This window comes from Dermacentor variabilis, chromosome 8, assembly GCF_050947875.1.
Source record: "Dermacentor variabilis isolate Ectoservices chromosome 8, ASM5094787v1, whole genome shotgun sequence".
NCBI classification, from domain to species: domain Eukaryota; kingdom Metazoa; phylum Arthropoda; class Arachnida; order Ixodida; family Ixodidae; genus Dermacentor; species Dermacentor variabilis.
The window spans coordinates 102,671,308-102,695,912 of record NC_134575.1 but is presented as its reverse complement, the minus strand read 5'-3'; the positions used below and the strand labels follow the sequence as shown (position 1 = coordinate 102,695,912).

Below are 24,605 nucleotides of genomic sequence, written 5' to 3'. Positions count from 1 at the left end.
ATCAAAATTTGAAAAGCAGAATTTCGCTTACTTCATCCTGTTTATTTACCTGTGAGGAATATTATACGCAGTAACCGCAGGAAGAAGCTCACTGATAAATGAACTTGAACTTGAACTTGAACTTGAACTGATCCAAAAAACACCCTTCTTGATTGATTTCAGGTATCACCAAATAACAGCCCTCCATGGGAATTTCGCATATCGCGACATATGCAAGGCGCCAGCATCTTTGAAACGGCTGAGGAGAAGGCCTCTGAAAAGAATTTTCGGGAGCACGGTAACTTCGCGCTCCGCTTATGAACTCCACGCGACGCGCACGACTGCACAATTTGGCTAAGATCTTCACAACACTGTTTGGTATCTGCTGAATGTGTTTTTGGCAAAGCCCGAGAGGTGATGCAGGACCCATTTAAATTATTACGCAGTCGTAAGCATTTTCCAAGCTACGCCGAACATCTTACATCCTCTTCTAGGTTTAGGTGGAATATGTAAAACAGACGACAGGTATGCGGTAAGAACCAGAGAGGCGAAACAAAATTTGTAGGTAATCAAAGCTGTCTCACTTGAACACTTATTTGAATGAAGTTCGTCTGGAAATCAGTAGCACTACGTACTTCATTCATAAATGCAATCTAAATTCGTCATTTGACAGAGATGGGCAATAGGGCCCCCATTTGCTCAAATTACCTTGTTGAGAGCTTCTCGGAAGGCAGGCCCGATGCCTTCGATGTGCTTGCTGTGCAAGGCCACGCCCAAGCTGTTGACCTCGCGGGCAAAGATGTTCTCAGCTTGAAGTTCCGCTACCATCTTTTCCACGTCTTCAGCGGTCCCAGACACGGTTACAGAGTCTTCCGCATTGTGGCAAGCTGGGGACACACCAGGGGGACATCGTCTTCTCGCCTCTGTCCATGTGAGCCCTAAAGAAAAATTTCTTTCACTGAATGACCCGTTTATTCCTTTTTTAATTTTTAGCGCAAATCATATGTCGACATGACTGCTAAAAATTACGTCGCAGGTGAGTGTTGTTGAAATAATTGGCAAAAGATTAGTTTTTTGAAGTGTAATATTATGCGAGTAACGTTTGAAAGAATAAGGGCTCATGGACATTGAATCGTTTGCAAAAGCGCAGCGTTACAAAATTCAAGCTAAAGACGATCGGAATGCGACTGCTGGCAAGATGCGAAAAAGAAATTACGAAAGCTTTTTAAGGAAATTCAGCCAGAATGTCATTTGCGAAACAATAGGTGTTTCTAAAGTTGAAGCGATTATATTGACATGGTTGTTAACTGTAATTCCGTCTTGTATTGATCTGCCATGTCAATATGAACATGAATAAGAGGTGTATTGAGCCAGTGAACGGTCTTCAGAAATAGCGCAGCTCACCGCTGATCGAAAAAGTGGATATGAGAAAGACCAAGGTAAGGAGGTTGGCCAGAGGAGCGCCTTGTTTGCTACCCTACACTGGAGGTAAGTAAAAAAGGGGAACAGAAAGAGGAAAAGGGAGAGAGTTAGCATTGAGTGCACGTGGGATGATGCACAGGGACGCTATGAGTGACCTTTTAGGTCGGTGCATTTCAAGTAGTGTGCTAGTGCACGAATCGCTCTTTATGCCAGTGACGGGTGTGGTCACGATGCGAGTAACTTTGACTGGGGAAACGGCCTCGGGTCCAGTTGGTTTAAAGTTGTCCTGAGGGAGAGGCGTTGTATGCCGTAGGGAGGACACGTACGCGATAGGTTCTCGATGGTTTCTTCGCACCTACAGGAGTCGTATATCGGGCTCTCGGCCATTTCCATACAACAGGAAGCGAGTGTCTTCAAACATTCTTTTAGCAAACAAATTTGGGCCTCGGAATATGCCTTTTTCATGCAAAAAGCAACGCATATAACATGTGAAGGGTCTCTAAGATCGACTTATTTCTCACGGGACATATGCTTCACCATGGTGACCTACTGACTTTCCTAATTTTTGTTATTCGAAAAGATCAGCTGGCTAGCCAGGCACATCGAATATATTAAAGGTGTCCCAGCTAATGTTGGCCAAGCTGTTTCATAAAATAAACAGATTGAGAAAGCTAGGTAGGCGCACATTACGATATTAGGACTTATGGTGTTTCCTGAGGTCTCCGATTACCGAATGTCGTATGTCTAATAATTGTATGTCTCAACGCGTTTTTTTTTTCAAACCTCTGTTTTGTTGAACGGCTACGCTAATGTTAGCCGATACACACCGTAAACGCCAGGCCGCCACAAGTTTGACGCAGGTGGCATGGCAGGTGCAGTCTGCTCATCCTATTCATCGTAAATAGTGTGTATAAGGATCTGTAGCTCCAAGATGGAATTTTTCTACAGCAATAAAGGGAAATGCATACTATGCCGTGCTGTTACGCCTAGGCCTTCGACCTTACACGAAGGGCAATCTGCATTGGTTCTACTTTAAAGATTCCTAGCTGGTCAAAATGAATCGGGCGCCCCTCGGGCGTGGCCGTGAGGCTTGGCCTTCCGGTCCCGACGTGGGAGCGGCCCGCTTAGTGATTAATTATCACTACTTGCAGGACCAAATAAAGTTTTCCTTCCTTCCTTCCTTCCCCTCGGACATGTCTCATAATCAAATCGTAGTTTTATCACGTATAGTAAAACCAGATACAATAATACTTTTTTCCTTTATGCTCTAGTTCGCAATATAGAATGCAAGTCTAAGAACTCAGCATATATGGCTGAACGTCTAAACGGTGACCGCATGCATGTTCAAGGGTTCTTTCAAGCTCCATCGCTTTCGTTTCTTGCTCACCTCTGATTGGATTCTTAAACATTCGCTGACATGATCAGTGAAAGCTTTAATACTTCAAAGTGGTGCTGTCGTACCCAATGAAGTAATAATTAGGGTACTTCAGGTACTTTATGGGTGTTACCTACCCATTTATATTTTTATCAATCTATCCCGATTTGCACCTAACCGTTTCCCCGCCTACCTCGGCCACTGAGTAGTCCATGGTCGAATGGGTTCGAATGGAATCGGGCTGCTGTTCTGAGGCAACAGGGTTAGGAATCAACCGTTCGAGAAACATATGGGTCACTGAGTAGTTGCGTCACTGAGTTTGTTGCAATGTGTACATATTACCGTTCTTAACGAACATCTCTGATGCCGACATGGGTCACTGTAGATGCGGGACAGGGCAGGTACTTCTGTTCAAAGAAAATCATAGACGCCACCTTGGAGCATTGTGTGCGTGCCACTCGCTGTGTGCTTGTCTTCAATAAACCTATTTGACGCGGACTTGCGTCGCTGGGTAAGTGACAGTAGGTGTATGCCACTCTTCAAAAAGCGTATATGATTTGAGCTTGGGTAACTAGATAAGAGCCACAGCGAAGCTCCACCTCTAGAATCGCGAAAAACGCCTCTTAAATTTATGCGATGCTGAGTAAAATTAATCTCCCCCCCCCGTCCAAGGGTTCCTCAAGGACAGCAACCCGGCGTATTAACAGGCTGTTCTACAAATGCGCTGGATATGTGCCGCAATCCAATGAACGTCTTTCAGGCTGGCGCTTCAGCGAGATGCGCCTTGAAGGCACTGAGTATCTGCCGATCTTCAGTTAACCTTTCGCCAACATTGGTCCCTCAGTTTGTGCAACTGGGAGTGCGACAAGCGAGTAAACAATTCTCAGCGTTCGAAAGTACCGGCATGCCAGGCTTGTCGTCTCAGAGGCCAAGCACAGAGTTCTCTTCAGAGCCACTAGCTGTCGCAGTGTGTTCAGAAAGAAGCACGAGTGAGGATCCTGGTTGCTGCATGACGCGTTTCTGAGCGTTCGCACGCACCAGGGCGCCATGCATTTCGGAGGCCACACGCAGGCTTCGTGGTGGTGATACTATATGGCGACATGTTCCTAGTGAAGCGTCAAAGCGGATTCCCTCTGCTGCACACGCTTCATCATACGTTTTTTCGACGGTGCGTATACGTTGTGCTGCAACATTGAGTCAGTACTAGCGCATTACCATCGACAGGCATGGTGAGATGAGTACAGCGGCATTTTTCAGGAAAATAACTACCGATAACTTCAGAACATACTTTTCTTGTAGGGCAAATCCGGCGAAGCCTGAATCGCCAGTCAGAAGACAAACCGACAGCGAATGCTAATCTGCAGGGCTTGCGGCCTTCACTCTTTAGTATTGCCAGTGGAGCGGTGAAACGCTAGCTTGTTGAGTGACCGATCGCTGAAGTTAACGACACCAAGCAACACAGCGTATTTAAGACACGCCCAATCGATGGTTGCTCCATGTTAATTCTGATAACCTGGAAAGATTCAACATGAACCTGAAGCATCGTAGACGAGTGCTTTTGCATCCTGCGCACATCAGAATCCAAATAGCGACTGACTGCTCAGCCATTGAATGTCAATCCACTCACCAACTGCGGCAATTAAGCAGATACTTGCGCTATACCGGAAGAGAGGTGACGGCGGCAATGTATTGACGACGGACTTAATTTCTTGCCACTTACCTAGTGAAAAAGATATCCCCTGTAAGCTTGGAGACCAGTGGACGGAAGATTAAAATTTGCTCAAGGTATCACATCTGTAAATTATTAGGGAATGGAAAAAGCTATCCCCTGTAAACTTCGAGATCAATGAACGGTTCACAAACATTTGCTTACGGTATCACAGCTGTATGTTTTCGCATGCTGTTTCCTGTGCTTTTTAATAGCTGCAGTGTGGCTCAGTGAAGTTGCGGATAAAGTGGTGGAGAAACCTCGCGTTATTGTTGCAGTAACGTCTGTGTTAGCACAGAAAACAGCATAATTATTTTACAAGCATTTGTATATTGAAGGCACTTTAGTACTAGCGCGATCGACGCGATGAAACCGCATAATGACAAATACGGCCAAAATTTCGGTTGGGTACATTAATCATAGAATGAGCGACACATTTGTGCATATTCGACAATCTAACTTAGGAGAAACTACTAAGAAGCTCTGCGTTTTTCGCGTAACAGTAGAGGTTTATTAATTAGTTTGCAGCGAGTTAATTTTGTGAATACAACTTCCAGCCCTAAACATTAATCTGTGATGTCATTAATAGTGTGGTATCGTGTGGTATTATAACTCCTTAACTTAAATAAGAAGAAGGTAGAGTTTTGAAGGAACCATTTTTTATTTAATGCACCGTCACGCTTACCGTCACACTTAGGCTGACATTTCAGGTTAAGTGAAATTGAGGTACAGGAGCGAACGTCCCAGAGCAATGCAATATTATGAGCGACGCCGCAGTGAGGGACTACGGACTCATTCCGATCACCTCGGGTCTTTCAACGTGCACCTAAATTTACCTATGCGGCTTCTTTGTATTCCACTTCACCGATATGCATCTTCCACGGTCACCAATTGAACTCGTGACCTCCTACTCTGCAGCAGAAAGTCATATTCAGGGAATCATCGAAGCGAGTAAATGAAATGCAATAAGTTAGGAAGAAGCTGACCCATTAGAAATTCGTCATCTGAAGTATGTCAAGAGGCGCCTTCATGGTTCAGTTGTGGCAGCATTTTTCTGCATGGCAATATGAGGGGGCCGGCAAGCACGCCCATAGCGCTTGCAATATACATTCAATGGCGTTTGATGTGCAGAAACGCTAGGGCGGCCTCAATCTTTGGTGTGCTTTCGAAAACCTGGGACGGTAAAATGAACACTGAGCCGTGCATTTCTGGGGTAGGCATTGTTGTGGCATTTTCCATGTTAAACACTATGACCACTGTGCACCTATTAGCCAACACCTATACTCCATCTCACAAGTAGTTTGCAGCACTCTGGAATCAGTACGGCTAGTTAGCCAATAGAAAGGCCGAATGCCCCTGGAGTTGTGTTCATCCGTGCTGCGTCCCCTGCTCACCACTAAAGTAATTCGCAGTATATGACGTGCCTGCGCAAAGCGCCTACTATGTTACGTACCACTTCAACGTAACATAACCCAAGCAAGAGTAAAACTCTCTAATCCCGCTAATAATCAGACTGTTATGCTAGGAACTACACTCCACTGCGCAAGGATATTACCTGTGTGCTCCTCGAACCTTCGATAGTGCTGAAAACGACTTTTGGGATGGAGTAGATAGTAGCATGCTAGGCTGAGCACAAGGCAATCCAACTTTCGTCAAAGGTAGCCACTCACGCCACTAATCAAATGTATTAAGGAATAGCTCGCAAAGTTAAACCGCTGGGCACTTGCCTACTGCCGCCATGGAACCTTTGTGAGCACAGCCCCGTTCTATGCAGCGGCCTCGCCAGTAGGCCGAAAGGAGCACCTGCTCGGGGGTCAAGCATCCGTCGGCATAGGCACAGCCAATTTCGCCTACCGAGTGGCCCACCATGCCGTCCGGCTGGACGCCCAAAGCGTGAAGCATGTCTACTAGCGCAATCTGCGAATGAAAGGCGCATCAAAAGCCCTCCTCAGGTTAATTATATGGGTGTAACTAATACATATTATAATACAATAAGCAAATCTGGTCTGTTGGTAAATCTCTATATTTAGTAATACAATTAGTTGTAGGTGTTCGTTATTATCAACACTAAGAAAAATTTTTGATGCTTGGGCGATTGAAATAAGCCGAGGGGAGAACGCTGTAGCACTGCCCTTACTTATACAATTTACATTCGTGCCAATTACTCAACCCTGTCAAGCAATACAAATGATTTTCCTTTAAACCGACATTTTTTCAAAAATGAAGCAGCGCAGTAGCGATAGTTTGAAATCTACGCACATGCTCTGCGATGTCAGTCAGGCAGAAGAGATTTTACGTTTCGGTTTTATAGTCTCACAACATCGAATAAACAAAGCCATTCCAGAATAAAACCTTCACTATTATGCATGGCGGCGAATCTACGTTGATTATGATTGGTAAGGCATGATTATGTGTAGCTGTAGGAAGAGTGCTAGACGGATTTGCCTTGTTATTAGGTTGCTTCGCGGGTTAAGTAGGGTAAATGCAGCTGACCGGCTTCAGGAAGAAGTGTCTACATTTAAGTAGATTAGCTCGTTTGAAGCCCTTGAAAAAAAATTCCGCGACGTAAACAACTCACACACAAGCATTCTAAGGAGTGCACAGGCACATCTGCTTAGCCGTCATATACAAATGCGGCATTGAAGGCGCCATCTAATAAGCATATATTATACAGTTTTGTTAAACGATGCGGTTCTAAGAGCATTCCGTTCTTGCGGACACATTTGTCTTCATGGCAAGCTATTTGGTCGGAGTCGTAGGGACTGTTTACGAGAAGAAAAAAAAATGTCCGACGATTACGATACTACCTAACGCAAAATTTCTGCGCAGCTTTATAAGTATTTTCATTTCGCGATATACTTAAACAAAGAATTTGAGACCGAAATCGCCGCATGTCGAGCAGTGGGCCGTGCTGTCAGCGCCTACGCAGAGGGACGGACAGTATGGCAACGCTGGCATGATGAGCGGCATCGGAGCCAGCGGTGGGAGAAGAGGAGGATTATCGTGCGAGGAGTGGTACGAACGCGTTCGCGTGGTTACACGGACACCGACACTCAATCCGTGAACGGATGCCTAAGAGCAGCGCTCTAAACACAATACAATTGAAGAACCTTCCGCTCACTGCGTGATCACTGGTGTCCGTAACGGCGAATGGCTTATATGTTCACAGTCTTATCGCAGCTGTCTTATTGCTGAACACTTCCCAGGCTTACAGGAGTGTCTGACGCACACATTCTGGCCTTTCATATTCGCCCTTCATTGCACGGAGTTGCCCTCAGGCATCTGCCTATTTCACTGAGTAGGGTCTGTCATCCGATGCGTCTCGAAGCAGTCACACTATATTTACAATTGTAAAGTGTCTCAAGCAGTTCGGCTAGAGCATATTCCCTGCTATTCTTTTATAAATAAATTCACAAACGCGATTAGTATACGAGGCGGTCTTCAAAGCATGATGAACCAGTCTGTGGCGGATATGCCACAATTACTGAGTATAGTTAGCGCTTCCGATCCCTTGTTGCATATTGCCGTCGCAGAACGATGTCGATCGTACATGAAGGTGCTGTAGTAATATTGTTTTCTGTTACCTGGGACGCTATCAGCATGCGTGCTTTTCATGTTTCCCTCTGGAGATTATTGACGCGGCACATGGGCCTCGCCCACTTCTCCGGTGCTCCGACTGAACGCACGGGAATTCAAACAGTAACACAGCACGTACAGTACATAAACCCATATAGTTCTTCGTCTGGCAGGAGCCTGTGAACTTACTGGCTGAGAGGATGTATATGAGACTGCGGGGCAGCTGCGCTTATGCCGGCTGTGATAGCCCTCGTGCCGCAGTAGTACCGCGCCGCATAAAGGTCTTCATTCTAGTTTTATAGCTGCTGAAGAAGGGGAGGACGACGACGATTTACACTGTGGTGTCACATTGATGGATACATCTTTCTTGCAACAGACTCGTCAATGGATACACAATGTCAGCGAATGTCGGATCAAAGCGGCGGAAATACGAGCATAATCCAAGAAAACTGTGGAACTCTCGTGCAGACTGCTCGTGCTTGAAGGCGTTGACTGCCCCAATTTTCCGTACGTAAGGTCGGACTCCATATTTGCTCACCAAGTGACCAAGAACCAATGTATAGCGCTCTCCAAACCGCCGCTTTCCGGAGTTGAGAATAAAGCTAGCTTCAAACCAGGCTAAGGCGCGTGTTGTCATCTTCAAACGCACGGCCGAAAATGGCAACATCATCCACGTGACATAAGCATATTTCTCATCTTAATCTGCGAGTAATTGTGTCCACGAATCTCTCAAAAGCGGCGGGAGTGTTACGAAGCGCTCGAACCGCATAAAGTGAAATTCGACCAAACCGCACGGTGTCAAAAATGCTGTCTTCTCTCTGTCGACGAGATCCATAGGTATCTGCCGAAAAGCGGTCTTAAACCGAGTGACGTAAATTCGGAGGCAAAATACACGCAATCTATTACCGCATTCATTAGTGGGCTCGGGTACAAATACTGCTTTGTGATAGCGTTTAGCTGCTTGTAATCAATGCAGAACCGCCAAGAGCCATCTTTGTTCTTCACCAGGATAACTGACGCTGTCCACGCGCTCGATGACTCTTGGATGACCTTTTTCTTTAACGTCTCTTGCACTTGCACAGCAATAATCTTCCGTTCCAAAGAAGACACTCGATAAGGCTTCTGCCGGATAGAGTGAGCTGAGCCGGTATCCATCCGATGGTGAGCGTACCTAAATGGTATGGTGGTACCGTTTCCATCTTGGAAGAAGTGAAACGCGGAAGCCTAAAGGGATAGAGACTGTACTAAGGCGTCACGTCCACGTAAACGCAGAGACTTCCTGACCATGCTCCTAATTTTCCGGGGAAGGGCGCAGACAGGTTGTTCATGGGCCTTTAGCGTAAAACTATTCTAACATGTTTTTATTCCGATCTCCTGACGTCATATCTACGTAACCGCCGGCGCAAGTATGGGGCGGTGACCCGCGGTGTTGCCTGTACAGCCCAATCAAACGCTCTCGTCGTTTATAGGAGGGCTCTAAATAGGAGGGCTTCAAAATGAATAACATTGCCTACATTGAGCGCTTTTATTAGCTAATTGACTGACAAGAGGCGTGGAGCACGCTCAAATGGAAAGGGTTTGGAAGGGGCCAAGCAATCACACTGAAGAATGATAATCGGATGAAGAGGGATGTGCGGGCGTTTACGATTGCTCCATTTTCCCTTACTTAGCTTGCGGTAGCTTGTTTAAAATCGCGGTGGCGTGCAACGGCGAGTCGAAAATGCCGCTAAAACAGATCCTCAGCAAACAAGGGTTGGCAAAGTGATGTCGCATAAGTGCCGAAAGGGTTTTATAACGTTACAGTGCCACGGAAAGATATTTATTGTACGCAAATAAATTCATGCACTGCGGCCGCTCCGAGTAGCTAATGCCAAAGCAATCTGCGGGCAGCCACCTTCTATTCATTTTGGCACCGGGTAGTCTTGGGCTGTTCGAAAAAATTCAATTTTGTTCGTTATTTTAACGTTACTTTAACGCGTGCACATCACTTTGGCGCTATGAGTTTTCGCGGTTTTGTGATGTCGCGTGACAGACAGCCGAAGTGGACGCAGTCCGAAAACGTTTAATCAATGGCAGAGTACTACGACGAAACATGATTTGAGAAATGAGAAATAATGATTTTTCTTTAGTACGGTCTATTCATGCTTAATGAGTGTGCACACATCATGTCAGATGGGGATCTATCACGGTTTTCGTGACGTCGCGTGCGAGACAGGAGAAGTTGGGGTGGCCCAAAAATTTTTTCACCAGCCGTGGAGGGCTCACCGCAGAATTGGAATATACAAGAAAGTTTGGAATGGCTTTATGTTATAGCACGCCATTTCGGTAATTCATCTTGTCGCTACCGCACGTAATGGAGCTGGGCGTGTCGTCATCGAACACAACGAGCTTCATGTGTTTCGGAAGCAATACGGCACGGCCAAAAAGTGTAGGTCCCACAACGTCGTTGCTTCATTGGTCACGGAAAGAACGCTACTAGACACCAGCATGTCCTTCTGAGCAAATAAATCAGTGAGTGCTTTAACCATGGCGTCAAAGGAACCGCTGGTATAAACAAAAGAAATGGCAGGAACAGACATCAGCGACCAGTGGGGAAGCGTCATGTCATCAGCAACAACAAATGTATTTTGTTGACGTGATGATTCATCAACAATTCCTGGGACAATAACGCTGGTCATAGAAACCTCACCGATACCGCAATCAACAGATGCCCCGAATATTTTCAAAAAGTCAATTCCTAGGATAACATCATGCATGCACTGTTCAAGAACAACAAATCATTTAAGAAGCACTTCTTAGGCAGTGAAACATTCGCAGCGCAAGCACCAAGGGAATGAAGCATTTCTCCGCTTGCACCAAGAAATCTAATATGACTACTTAAAAAAATCACATTAGGACGAAGGCAGTTCTTGAAAGAAAGGCTCATAACGGATATCATGGCCCCACTGTCCACCAAGGACATTGTAGAGATATCATCGATCAATACTTCAACTTTGTTTCGCAACATTCTAACCGGCATAGTCATCTGTGTCGTATTGTTCCCGGCGATGTCACCTCCATCGGTGCCGCCGGTTAATTTCCCGGCAGTGGTAGTGGTGACAATGAACGCCGCCGCGGCCAGGGAGAGCAACTTGGGCGTGGAGATGGCGGAGTCGAGCTGTGGTCGGAAAGAGGAAAATAACAGCGGCGATTTTTGGGGAAGGTCCTTGCAAGTGATCCTCGAGACCAGAGATAGTCTAAGTCTCGCCTCTCGGGCCAATATGACATCGATGATGAACATACCACCTAGGGGTTTCGCCATGCTGGCGAGAGATTCGAGAAATATGCCCAGTGGCACCACAGCTGGTACACACAGGAGGTGCCCTTAGAAAGAGGTGTTATGATGCTCGGGGCGATAACATCGCTCGTTTGGTTACAGGTAGCCATCACACGAGCGACGCGTATATCCGGCAGTATGCGGGTAACTAGACTCCCGGCGGTAATTCAGTTCTATCCTTGATGTTGGCCTCGCGCGGTAGCTTTCCGCACCAGTTGCTGCAACGGATAAATGAGCCAGTGGGGGATGGTAAAGCTGCTGAGCATCACGGAAGGGCATGTCGTAGGTGATATCTGCGTGTCCACTCAGCTCCTCCCGCATTATCTACCTAATAGCCGATGAGAGATCAAGTGATGGGCAGTCGTCTACGCTTACAACATTCGTAATATTTGCGTGCCGCCCATGGATCGGTGTAATGCACTGCGTCTTTAGGGTCTCTAAAGTGTGGCAATGGTGGATTATGTCGCCACTAAGTTGAGGCTCTTCTTTTCGATGAGGAAGTTATAGATATCTTCGGCGATTCTCTTCAACATTTAGCCAACAATGCCTCTATAATGTGCGAGGATTGACCGTTCTGCAGAACTTCAGTATGGCTTCTATATGGGTTGTGTACGTCTCACCTGGAACTTGGCTCCTTGAAGCAGTGTCTGTTCTATCTGCTTCTTCGCGACGGAATCACCGAAACGCTGTATGATTTGAGGCATGAAGCGATACCATATTGTAAGCATATCCTCGTGTTATCCAACAACGTCAGCGTCATGTCCGTCAAAAAACACAACCTTTGTGAGGTGGCTTACACCATCCCAATATAGCCGTTTGTAGTTAATGAGCCACTGGTCCACGCCCTCGCCTGACGTGCCTGCGAAAGTTGGAGGCTGTATGATATGCTGGGGTTTCCAGGAGTCAGACGTCGCAGAAACTGTTACTGAAGAGACCGCTGGAGCTTGTAGAGTCCAGGTTCCGTCTTCATTGCGTGACGTTTCTATCAACCATCACCGGTAATGAAGGCAGTCCAGCAAGGCGGTTGCTACGGCAAACCAGGTGGTTGAAGCATATTGTCCTGGTCTAGATACCCCGCAACCTCCACCAAAACTGCTACGGATCCGTATGGTATGGTATGATATGATGAACTTTATTAATGTCCTGGAGATCAACCCTTAGGTTGACGCAGGCGGCTCCCACGTCGGCACAGTAAGGTTTAACCTTACCGGCGTATCGTGAGCCTTGTGGACGGCCCGTACTTGATCGAAAAGAACTGCACTGTGTAGGATTCGCCACCACCAGTCTCTGTCCTTGTCACAGTCTGTGAAAGACACATGACACGACCAAAGCATGCGATCCGGAGTAATGATGCCATTACACTTCTCGTAATTGATTGGTACCTCTCTTTCTGGATATAGCTCGTTAATAAAGTTTGGACTTGAATAAGTTCTTGTCTGCAACAATCTGAGTCACCACTTGAGCTTTATTGAGCTTAGCGTGTGGCACTGGGAATTCCCTTCTTTTGATGGAGTATTGCCTCGTGATTTCATTATGTATAAGTAATTGGTCCCTGTTCTCCTCCTGTATATTATTAAGGTCCTAATCGCGTAGTGCACGGATAGTAAGTCCTCGTGCAGCTGCGTTAGCCATCTCGTTTAAATTCTTCCGAGATGGCTCAACAGACCCCATTTGCGCATGAAACCAGCGGATTTGAATCCCTTGGCTGTCCAAGTCACCGATTAGCTGGGCAGCCCTTTTGATTACAAAGCCATTGGTAAAGTGTCTAATAGCCATCTTAGAGTCACTGCAAATCCTCGTCCATTTATTGCTTAAAGCCAATGCTATCGCTAATTGTTCCGCGACTGTCGTGTCTTCAGTCATGATTGTAATTGCATGCCGAGTGAGGCCCTCTGCGTCTACTACTACTGCCGTAAAGGCTTTCTTTCCTCTGACCCATGCATCATCTAGAAAAGCAGCATGTTCTCTGTATGTTCTATCTCTTGCCGCAGAGCTTCGGCCCTTGCCTTTCGTCTTTCCAGGTTGTGCACCGGGTGCATATTTCTGGGGAAAGGAGTCGTCTTAATTATCTCTCTTATGCTATCTTTTAGTTCTACTGTGCCTTCACCTAAAATTTTGGATTCGGTTGGGCACCACCTTACCTCTTCTAGTATTGCTCTACCTGACCTTGTTCCAGAGAGCCTCTCTCTGCGGGCAATTTTCTGTGCTTCAATTATCTCGGCTATTGTGCTGTGGAGCCCCAGGTTCATTAATTTATTACCCGGCGTGTTTATCTGTAACCCCACTGTTGTTTCGACTGGCCTTTTAATTAATCTGTTGAACTTGTTTAGCTCTGTCTGTGTCCAACTGAGCCTCCCAGCTACATATGAGAAGTGACACAAGGCGAAAGCGTAGACCAGTCACACGGCGCTCTCCTCTTCCAACCCTCTGTGTTTGTTAGTGATTCTCCTTAGCAGTCTTATTACCTCCTCAGTCTTGCTTGTGATGTGTTTTATTGTTCTTCCGTTGGTCCCGTTTGCCTCCAGGAATAACCATAAGACTCTAATGGATTCTACTTGCTTAATAGATTCGTTTGCCTTCGTGGTTAGTAAAAACCTGGGTTCTTCCTCGGGAACATATCCCCTCGGTGTTCTACCCCTTCTCCTGTTATTGAGTGCAAGGAGCTCAGACTTATGAGTACCATGTCTTCTAAAATAGATTCCACCTCATAAATGCTCTTCTGAAGTCTGCTTTCTGCATGTCCCATACTTCCTTCAGCGGTCCATGTAGTCACATCGTCTGCATAAATGGTAAAGTGAATGCCCTCTATCCCTTTTGATCCCTTTCCCACTTTTGATATGGCGAAGTTGAAAAGCATAGGGGACAAGACCGACCCTTGCGGCATCCCTCTATCACCGAGATCCATCTTCTTTGATTTAATATCCCCGAACCTCAGGTGAGCTAAACGATTACTACGGAAAGTTTTTGACAACTTCATAGAGTTTTCTGCCCAATTCCCAGTTCGCTAATCACTTTCTATGTTTAATTCTCTCGAAAGCTTTTTCGACATCCCCCCCCCAAGAGAGCTCGAGTGTTTTTTGGATTTGCTAATAGTAGTTGATGTTTCATTAACAACATGGCCTCTTGTATGGACAAGACTGATCTGAAATCAATCACATTATACGGTTGGGTGTCATTGTCCTCTACGTATTTCGTTAACCTCTTCAATATGGCATGCTCCATTGTCTTCCCTAGACATGATAACGAATTTGGCCTGAGATTATCCAAGTTCAGTTGTTTGCGCGGCTTTGGTATTAAGACAGTACTGGCCGTCCTTCATTCTTCTGGATATACCCCATCTTTTCATAGTTCAATAATGTATGTGGTCAGATATTTTATTCATTCGTCATCCAAATTCTTAGGTAGTCTGTTAGAGATGCCATCCGGGCCAGCTGCTGACCAGCTATTCACATCATGCAGTGCCGTGCGTACCTAACTTTCGGTGAATTCCTGATCCATATATTAGCATTCTACCCCTAAGTAATCGAGATAACTCACATCCTGATCCTCTTTCTTGCGAAGCAAGTATTCAGTTGCAAACCACTCCATTATGCTCTGTGCGCTTGCAGTCTGACTTTCCTGGTGTAGCACTTTCGCCACTGCCATACGTCTATTAGATTTATTGCCTTTTTCGTTGAGCAGATGTCTGAGCAGACTCCAATTGCCTCCAGGTTTTATCCTTCCATCTACACATTTACACACCTCATCGCATTTGTGTTTCTGCAAATATCTTGCGTGTTTCTCTATATTCCTATTGAGCTGAGCAATTCGTTTCCTAAGTCTTCTGTTTAAGCGTTGCCAGTTCCATCTTTGTAAAATCAATTGATTGGCTTCGATCAAATGTGCCAATCTACTGTCAATTTGTTCGACCTCTTCCTCTGTCTCTAGAGCCTTAGCTGCTGCATTCAAGTCGTCCTTAAGCTGAGCCACCAACTCTAGTAGTCTGATGCGTCCCTTTCTATCTGTGTCCGCTCTGTCTTTTCTTATTTTTCTACAGTGATCCCACTCCATGTAAGTGAAATGCTCTACCTTCACCCCCGTTTTTTCTCCTATTATGTGTAGTATATAATAGTCGCTTCCTAGGTCCGCACCAGAGTTGATCCAGTCTGCCATGGGTAAGTTATAAGTGAAGGATAAGTCCGGGGTAATGTCCCACACGTGGAACTGCCACACCTGGTAGGATAGGCTGGGTTCGTGATAAGAGAAAGGCCTAAATCCGTGGCGAGATGCCAGATTCCTTCCCCTTTCTTACTACTCCAGCGGTAACACCAAGATTGGTGTGGGGCGTTGAAGTCCCGTTCTATTATGAGGGGAGCAGTTGTGGCTACCCCCATGGCCTTATTAAAAATTGTTCTGAAGCTCTGTCTCATCTCTCTGGGACTGCTATATATGTTGAGGCCGAACAAGCTTTGCGCTTTATCTCTGCGCCTTTTTAGGACCACTTCTATCAATATGTATTCAATTTTCCTCGCCCGTAATTTTAGATTGTCCTCTATGTAGGCAATTTTCTTGTCAATTAGGGTGGCAATTCCTCTGCCCGGTTCTTTGACTTTGCAGACCGAGTTGAAGCCGGACAGCCCGATCTCCTCCGTTAGTGTTTCCTGCCGCACTATTAATGTCGGCCTATTTTCAACCGTTTTGATAATCTGTGATAGTGACGCTCTTTTTTGCTGAAATTCTCTGCAGTTACACTGCCACACACTAAGTCTCTTTCTGTTATCCACTATTATTGTCTTTGCCCCCTGATTTCCTACCCCCTGTCACTGTTCTCTTAACTGTACCACCTACCACTCCTGGGAGTGTTCTAGCGCTTTTGGCTTCCGAGGGCATATATTGTTCATCCTCTCCTTAGGCCTCTAGCTTTTTCAGCCTTTTCTCGGCTATTAACTTCCACTTCCATGTTTTATCCACCTTAAGGTTAACGCTGTCTACCGTGTCCTTTAGGTCCCTAATCGCATTCCTAATCTCCTCCAGAACCGAGCGCATCGTTTTTACCTCCGGAACTACAGCTCTCTTTTTGGGCGCCGTTATGTCTTCTTCTTCCTGGCTGTTACTTTTACATATCGGCTTAGCTATTGCCACACTGCCGCTTTCTGTCCACAACGCTTTCTTCATTTCCCGCATCTGCTTCTTAAGTTCTTCATTTGCTTCCTTTAGTGATATAACCTCTCTGATCAGCTGTTCTACTCTGGCATCATTGCTTTGTTCCTGCGAGACTATTGCAACTGTGACTTTCACAGTACCTTTCACTTTGTTGGCCCAGGTCTCTCCTGGCTCTTTCTTCTAGTTTGTCTTCAGCTCATGCTCCTCGAAGCGCACCTGCACCTCCCGAGACCTGGAACGGTTTCTTCCCCTCGATGTTGAGCGCTGGCTTGATCTTGATGTGATTCTTGAGCGTGAGCGCCTTCCGGTGCCTGGAGGGGTTTCTTTTGTCGGTTGGGCCGCTTCCATCTTGATGTCCACTTTGGAGAGTTGTCTTCTTCTTACTCTTACTACATATGGTATTTGGTACCGCTCCTTGCACGCCTTGTCACCTGTGGGGTGATCTTCACCACAGAACTAGCATTTCGTAGAGCAGATGTGATGCTGCATTAGGTGTAGTTTACCCCATCCGCTGCACAACATCAGGTGTCGGACACACGTCTGATCTGTGTCCAATTCTGTGTCCAATATATATATATATATATATATATATATATATATATATATATATCACATGCTAGAATCAGTCGTACTTCTGCCCAATATACCTATATTTGCCGTGCCATTGAAACATAATCTAGGACCTGGAACGTTTTCTGCGCCTATTTCTCACTGGTAGACACTGAAACCAGTGATGCTCAATTGTGTTCTTTCCCTTGGCTTTGAATGTTCCTTTTGCTACACTCATCCCTATATATGTCTGCACGATTTCATAAAGATGCTACCTGGCCATAACCTATCGCAATCGACGCTAGCATCCTTGCAGGTCCCAATCAGCACGTCTGTATTGATTGGGACCCGTAATAGGGATCTGTAGGAATTGGAATCTGAAATTGTTATGCTCAGCAGCACAATACCATAGCCGCTAAGCCAACACGGTGGTTTCAATGTCACGATGAGGTCACTGAAACTATTAGGTTAAAGGTAAATAATTGATTTCTGTTAGTTGCCGGCTAGTCACCCTTCTCACTCGTCAGCCCAAGGTCAGGGCCACCGATGGCATGTCTCCGAAGGAACCTTCAATTGATTTCAAAACGGCTGTTTCTAAATATTACAAAAAGACTTCATGAAAAGAGCCAGTACAGGCACATTCAGTGTACTGTTTAGCGCGCGCAACTTCTTGAACAGATATGCCAGAATATGCCTGCAAGAAAGAGCATGGTACAATCCCAGTGGGATGATTCACTGCGATTTTCTTGAAAGAATTTCAATGCTCGTTACGATACGCACCTGCACAGCAGCAATAGAGACAAAAGGCCCGAGAATTTTCTTGCATCGGGGCTCCTCGGAGGTCAACAAATCCATCAGGTCGACTCCGAATTGCTCTTGAAGAAACGCCTGCGACTTGCGGATGGAGTCAGCGAAGAGGTCAAAGTGCATCATCTGCCGTGCCATGCCGTTCCACTGGGAGCCGATACCGTTGAAGATGAACCACACGGGTCGCTTTTCGGACGAAGCCCGCTGCACCACCTTAACGACTTCGCTGTCCGTGTTGTCCACTGGCACGATTGCAAAGCCTCGATACGGGAACAGCTTCACGCTCGGCTGCCCGACACGGTTCAGGAGGGCATACCCGGAGTCCGGGTACGGACCTTCGCCCTCTACTCGACAGAGAGTGCGCTGCGAAGAGGGAGATACATAGGAAAGGATTATGATGTTTGATAATACAAATAATTATTATTTACACACTGTGCTCCCTTTCAAGGTCCTAGATGCGTTGATGCGCCGCCTAGCCTTGCAGTCACGACTTTGTATGTTGGGGTCATTGGATGATAACGGCATCCTATAGGTTGAGATGAGCGCGTCATTTGCGATTTCGTAACGATCTGAATACGTGAGGTATTGTATTACTTATATGCATATCAGTGAAACTGGCAAGTAAAAAATGCAAGAGAAACAATGAATTTAAAAAGACATCCGACACCGCCGCATAATCAGTACGAATTCGCATCACAAAAATGGTACCGATACATCGCTAAACACGCTGTTGTAAACATATCGTATGTTTGGTCTTTATAGAGGATAAACATGCTACACTACTTCGTCTGTTGTTTCCCTACCTTGTCCAATACTGGAGCTGAGTAACCGCGTAACGTTCACGTGACGCACCCTGCCTGTTTTGTTTCGTTTTTCTTATCTTCCCTTTTGTTGTGCGGTACACATATAGCGGCGGTTTCGCCCGTTCTTGATTAAACAGTGTCGAGGATTTTGAAATGCCAACGATATTCGAAACGTATTGACTGGTAGCGAGGCAGCGTCCACAGCCTTAGCGACGGCTCGACCACTCTAAACTGCTGGTTTAAGAGCATACCAACATGCGAAGATGCCGCTTTCATCTCTGTTGTTCGCTTCTGTAGCCAAAGCAAATGATTCGTCACAACGCTGGCAACAACCTAGGGTTGTTTTTTCTTTAGTAGCAGGTAAAGCAATATGAACGAATAAAACAACATCGACAAGCTAAATCGTGGTACGTCGAAGCCTACTAATACAATGTTGCGTGCCACTCGAAGCCGTTAGCAGACAAGAGAAGCACTTCACTTAAACCTGCCTCCCTTGTGTCTTTCTGTGACCAGCAGAAAGGTAAACCGACTCACTCCCTTACCGAAAGAAAATTCCTTATTGTAATCTTTTTGACACCTGAACTTGCTTTAAATTTGCGATCAATGGAACGTTAATTTCTGTACGAAAACATTTTTAAAACGTGTTCATTTAGCATATGTTCGTGACATATTTTTTGTGCTTTTCTAGTTTGAGCAAGCAACGCTGTTTCTGCAATGCACATTGAATTTTCCCTGCTAAAATTCTAGAAAACGTACTACGAGTGGAAAAATAAATGTATACCTCTACCTAGTTGTACCAGAATGCCAGCTAAGTAAAATGATAGAAGCCCTAGTCAACAACAAAACAATTCTGCAGAATCTGTTATATGTGTAGTTAGGTCACAGAATAGCCGGTTCCAACAGCTAACAATATACTGCACGCTGACGTTTCAATCCTTTTTTAGCGTAAAATATGTGCTGGCTGTACAGGCAATGAACGACAAAGTCGTATTGTAGAGGAACTCACCATTAACGAATCCTTGTTCCTTCCAGCCATAACTACAAGCCTGGGAAGATCTGGCTTCTGGCGCGCAAGACTGTCAACGTGCGGACCTGAATTGGCCTCTAAGATCGCATGCACATTTGCACCACCAATGCCTTGAGAGCTGAGGCCTACCATTCCACCATCGAATTTCATTGGCCTGTCAACTACTTCCACGCGCCCATCGAGCAAACAGGGCATGTCCGGGTCCGGCATCTCAAAGTTTAGATTGGCCGCTATAGTGCCAGTCTCCATGGCGAGGATCACTTTGGCCACAACGGCGACACCTGTAGGAAGACGCGGGTAAAGTGAAAAATATTCTGAACAGCCATAAGCCAGAAACGTACTTACATTATGATTTAGATTCAGCTAGATTTACTTGGGTTAGAATTAAAGTCACTACACGGGACCCATATGACCCCACTAACAGTGCCATATAGTGGACATATACGCTGCGTATAACCAGCAGGCAAATCCGTATTCATAGGCCAATTATAGGCCGTGTTGCACATCTAGTTGGATGCTGCAACTGTGACGGAAAATTGAGCGCGAAAGGATGAGTACACTAGCAGGAAACGTATAAAGCAATGAGACAAATGAAAAAAATAAGCGACTGTTACGATGCACCATAATGCGAAATTTGAGTGCAGCTCTATACGTGTTTTCATTTCGCTATACATTGCCTGGCGCGGACAATCTGCCTTGTGCGGCCCGTTGAAAATGGAGCGAAGTGGGGGGCGACTGCCTCACTAATCTGGTGATCGCGAGAGGCAGCGCGTAGGTGAAGCGAGGGCGGGATTCAGAGCAGCCGCCGCAGACGGACCTCCTAGACGACGCGCGCTACTCTGGCGCCATATCGTAGCTATCGTCGCCGCACTGCCCTTTTCGTCTCACGCTTTGGCGATACTCTCCGCATCCGCCTTTTCCGCCTCCTGGTTCCGCTGCATCCTCCTCCTCCGCTTTCTTCATCGTGTCTTTCATCCTCCGCTGCGCTTCGCGTTCACTCTTTCATCATTTTCTCGCTCGCTCGGTTAGGCCGGCGCCAAGGCTCACCACAGGAACGGCCGCCTATGAGCTACGCTCTAAAAAAATATGCCGATCCCACGCTCCGTGGGCGTTACCTAAACAAAGCTTTTTGTGCTGTTTGCTTTGTCTGACGATAGATAGCGGTGATCTTGACGGCGAATGTTCAATTTTTTCAGCGTTTAGTACAATACGAGAGTGGTCAGTTGGTCTTAAATGTTACCATGAGTACACTACTGCGATTTTTCTGTATACTGCAAAGGACACACAGCGAGACGTGTATGCTTGATGCGTCTTTGTGCGGCATTGTACATGCCTTCCGAGAAGGTTAACATTGCCGCTACCTGACATGGCACATCACATCGTGGCAGAAGTGTTAAACCTTATGGAATTATGGAGCTACATATGGCCAAGACCCCAATCGGATTATGAGGAACGCCTTAGTGAAAGACTACGGAATACTTTTGACCCCGTGTGTTGCTTTAACAAATATTAAAATCTAAGCACACGAGAGTTTTTCTATGTGGTCCCCGTCAAAAAGTGGTTGACGCGGTAGGGATCAAACCCACGACCTCAAACAGTGTCATAGTTGTAGAGCTGCCACGGCAGGCAGAAAACTATTCATTTGACACGCGACTGCTTCCGTAGTGCCACGTAGGCGTCACGGTGCTAGAATGCGACTTGAAGACTGCATGCCGTGCGTCAGTTGTCCGCTCAAAATTTGTAAAGCCTTTGTCTTGGGAAATATCAGAAACACACCGTACCGTACGTAGAACTTCTATTCAGTTTGTCTGCCCCAGCTGTCATCTTTAGTAGTAGCATTTCGTCGTCTTCTCAATGCGCCCTTTCTCTCTTTCTCTCTCCGCCACATATGGGAACTGCTAGCGAAGAGCGGCGAGGCTGTTCACTCGTTTCGCGACTGCATAGGTTCTACTCATTCTCTGCCTCCTCTCCCTACGTCCCCTCTACCATTATCTGAGTGGCTGAAAGTTAGTTGAAAGGTAAGCGCTGCAGTTTCTGCAACCTTCTTGCGGGGGCTCACGCATAATTTCAGCCGTCAAGACGGTATTGTGGCGACGCCAGGAGAGCTCCAAGGGGCATTCTGCGCGTGTGAGCGCTTGTGTCTCCTCCTGGTTACTATGCGGATTTATGTGTTAGCGCTGTTACAATTTTCAAATCAACGATGTCGTGCCAAGGTCCAAACTAATTTCTTGTGCCGCTTTTCCTCTCTGCCGCGGTCCCGCCATGTATATGTAAGCTCTGAAGCACCTCTGGACACAGCGTGCAATATAGCTACAGCAGAGTGGAAAAGCAGCGCAGTAGCAGCCGCCTTAGACAAATCGAAGAGAGAAAGGCTTCAAAATGTATGAAAATCCAACGCATATCTTCGAATCTATGTGAAGCGAAGTTTTCATCTAGCCTTTAATCAAATGCTGTAAAATTTTCTAGTGCATGTACTGCTGCGTCTTTTGCATAAAGGAAACTGGTGCCGCGCGTATGTGTTCACGCGCGCGCAGGTTACGCCATGTGATATTACGCGGCAGTTATTATGAACAACTTGTTGGCAGGAAAGAAGTACACATGCGTTCGTGGCCTAATGGACAAAGCATCGAGTTCTGCTAGGGAATGGAGGCTCCATGTCACTCTCAGGGACGCAATTATTCTTTCTCTGAAGTGAGAGCTATTTGCCTCGACAGAAGTATGCGCAGCAGCCACGGTCAGGAATGTCCGGGAGGGATCGCAAAGAAAGCTTCACTTTAATATGTTTCAATGTGCGCGTTTCTCTGTCCGCGATCTCTTTCATGCTTTAAACTCCAAAAATAAACATTAACACGAAGTGTTGGCCGCCAAGTACCAGTGAAAACCCTTATCATGTAGTTCCGTCACGTCATTATTCTTGCCCCACATTTTCTGGCATTCCAGTTGCAAGTGCAACGCCCGGATAATATTCGTGTCCTTTTTTTTCCTTTTGTGTGTTTTTGCACTGTCTCTGAAAACAATATACTAAAATTCCTACGCTACTAACGAAGTGTTTCATCGCTGTTGTTTACACCTAATGCGCAGCTTAAATGTTCGTGGAAAGTGTAGTGCTACACCCAAAAACTGGCTACTATGACATGGGGGTGATGTTTCCTGGGCTTCCCAAATTGGGAACTGCTATGAAATTCGGCACCCATGGCGGTATATTGCGTACATTTCCGCGGTAACAAGAATGCGTACATTTCTGGACTGCTATTTTTGAATGTGTGACAAAGCTACCACTGCATCTCAGAATACACCTGTCATTTTCGTGCAATGACCAATTGCTATGAAATACGAATGAACCAAATTTCGTCATATGCGCGTTGTTCTGCCGTTGTCGTTATGGAGACGATGACGATGGTGTAATTTCCACGTCATCCTCATCACTGTAACATTTTTTCATCGTCACGTGTTACCACCATCTTCAGCTTCGCCATCACCAAACAGAAAAAAAACACGGTGTTTAAGAATTGCGTAGAACTGTGTTCTTTATTAAGCCGGTAGCGTTATATGGCTCATGGAAGAATAATTTGAACGTCCGGAAACATCAATGGCACCAAAATTCAATGACGCCGAAATTGGGGTGCAATCCGCGACCTTTGGCGTTAATTCGGGCGAAGTTAATTAAGGCAGAAATAATTAAAGTAGAGTTAAGTGAAGCACTCGAATCCGCGACCTTTGGGGTTACCAAAGACACAACGTAAATTAAGACACAGTTAATTAATATAGTTATTTAAGCCGCTAGAGCCCTTTGGTGGTAGTCGAACCCTCGACCCCTGGTGTTAAGAAGAAGGAAGTTAGTGGAGGCACAGTTAATTAGGGTATATTTAATTAAGACACTCGAACCCGATGCCTTTGGTGGTAATGAGGACAACGTTAATTCAAGCGCAGGTAATCAAGGCACTCGAACCCACGGCCTTTGATGGGAGTCGAAGCAACGACCTTTGGTGGTTACTGAAGGAGGAGTTAGGGCACAGTTAAATAAATGACACTTAAATAAGCAACACGAACCCTTTGGTGGGAATCGAACCCTTCACCTTAAAAAGTAACAAGACATTAGAATGAGTATGTCAAGCAATTTGATCAACGTCTCGTGAGCGTGTTGGCTTTCCCCTTCATCCGCTTTAGTGCATGCTAAAATGACTGTCAGCGTGTTTTCATAGCATGCACTTTGATTGGAATCAAGGACATAACCTTGTTCGCGGCCATTTCAGCCAGGCGTTGATAAAGACAGACCACTTAAGTTCAAAAGCTGTTGCAGGAATGCTTAAATAAACATTCAGTGATGGAAAGCTGAAAAACCTTTGAAATAATTTTAATCTGATGAAAATATGATCATTTTCTGAAGTAATTCCTCGAAAGTGCTTATAAGTTGCAGTTTCTTGTTTTATCGTTTTGTTAAGCGCATTCATAGGTGCCCGCATACTGCGTAGTATATTATAATGACACGTTTTTCAGAGTTTTCATTTTCTTGCTACGCAGTTGGGAGCAATGTTCGTGATTGCAGGGGCGTTTCGGAAATTAGGCCCAGTCAGACTGACATCGATGCACAGTTGGCAGCAATGGTTTACGGAAAGAAAGTTAAACAGAAAGTGCGGGATGAGGAACTAAATAAAAAAATGGTTAACCTCTCCGTCAGAGGAATTGGTCATAACGCGAAAGTGAAACTTGCATTTTGAGAAGCAGTGGCTCCTTTGTTGCATATATTGAAACAGTAGAACAAAAAATAAATTCGCACAGTTTCTTTGATTACTTGGGGTTTCGTTCGAATTACGGAGCAATGACCCCAATTGAAAGCACGTGAGGCCTGTGCTACTCCGCAGCGATACAGCACCTCGAAGGCTACCCCGCGTCATAGGCAT

General features: G+C 45.8%; 1 protein-coding gene across 2 annotated transcripts in view; it reads right to left on the bottom strand.

The window, feature by feature from the left end:
- Positions 1 to 24,605, bottom strand: part of LOC142590498 (fatty acid synthase-like) — a 177,394-nt gene that overhangs the window by 94,476 nt on the left and 58,313 nt on the right. For both annotated transcript variants that reach the window (XM_075702660.1, XM_075702661.1), the window contains exons 7-10: positions 19,684 to 19,985; positions 17,848 to 18,237; positions 6,212 to 6,401; positions 688 to 917 (exon numbers count right to left, since the gene is read on the bottom strand). In XM_075702660.1, the coding sequence (XP_075558775.1) occupies positions 688 to 917; positions 6,212 to 6,401; positions 17,848 to 18,237; positions 19,684 to 19,985 (1,112 nt within the window). The remainder of the gene's footprint in view (positions 1 to 687; positions 918 to 6,211; positions 6,402 to 17,847; positions 18,238 to 19,683; positions 19,986 to 24,605) is intronic.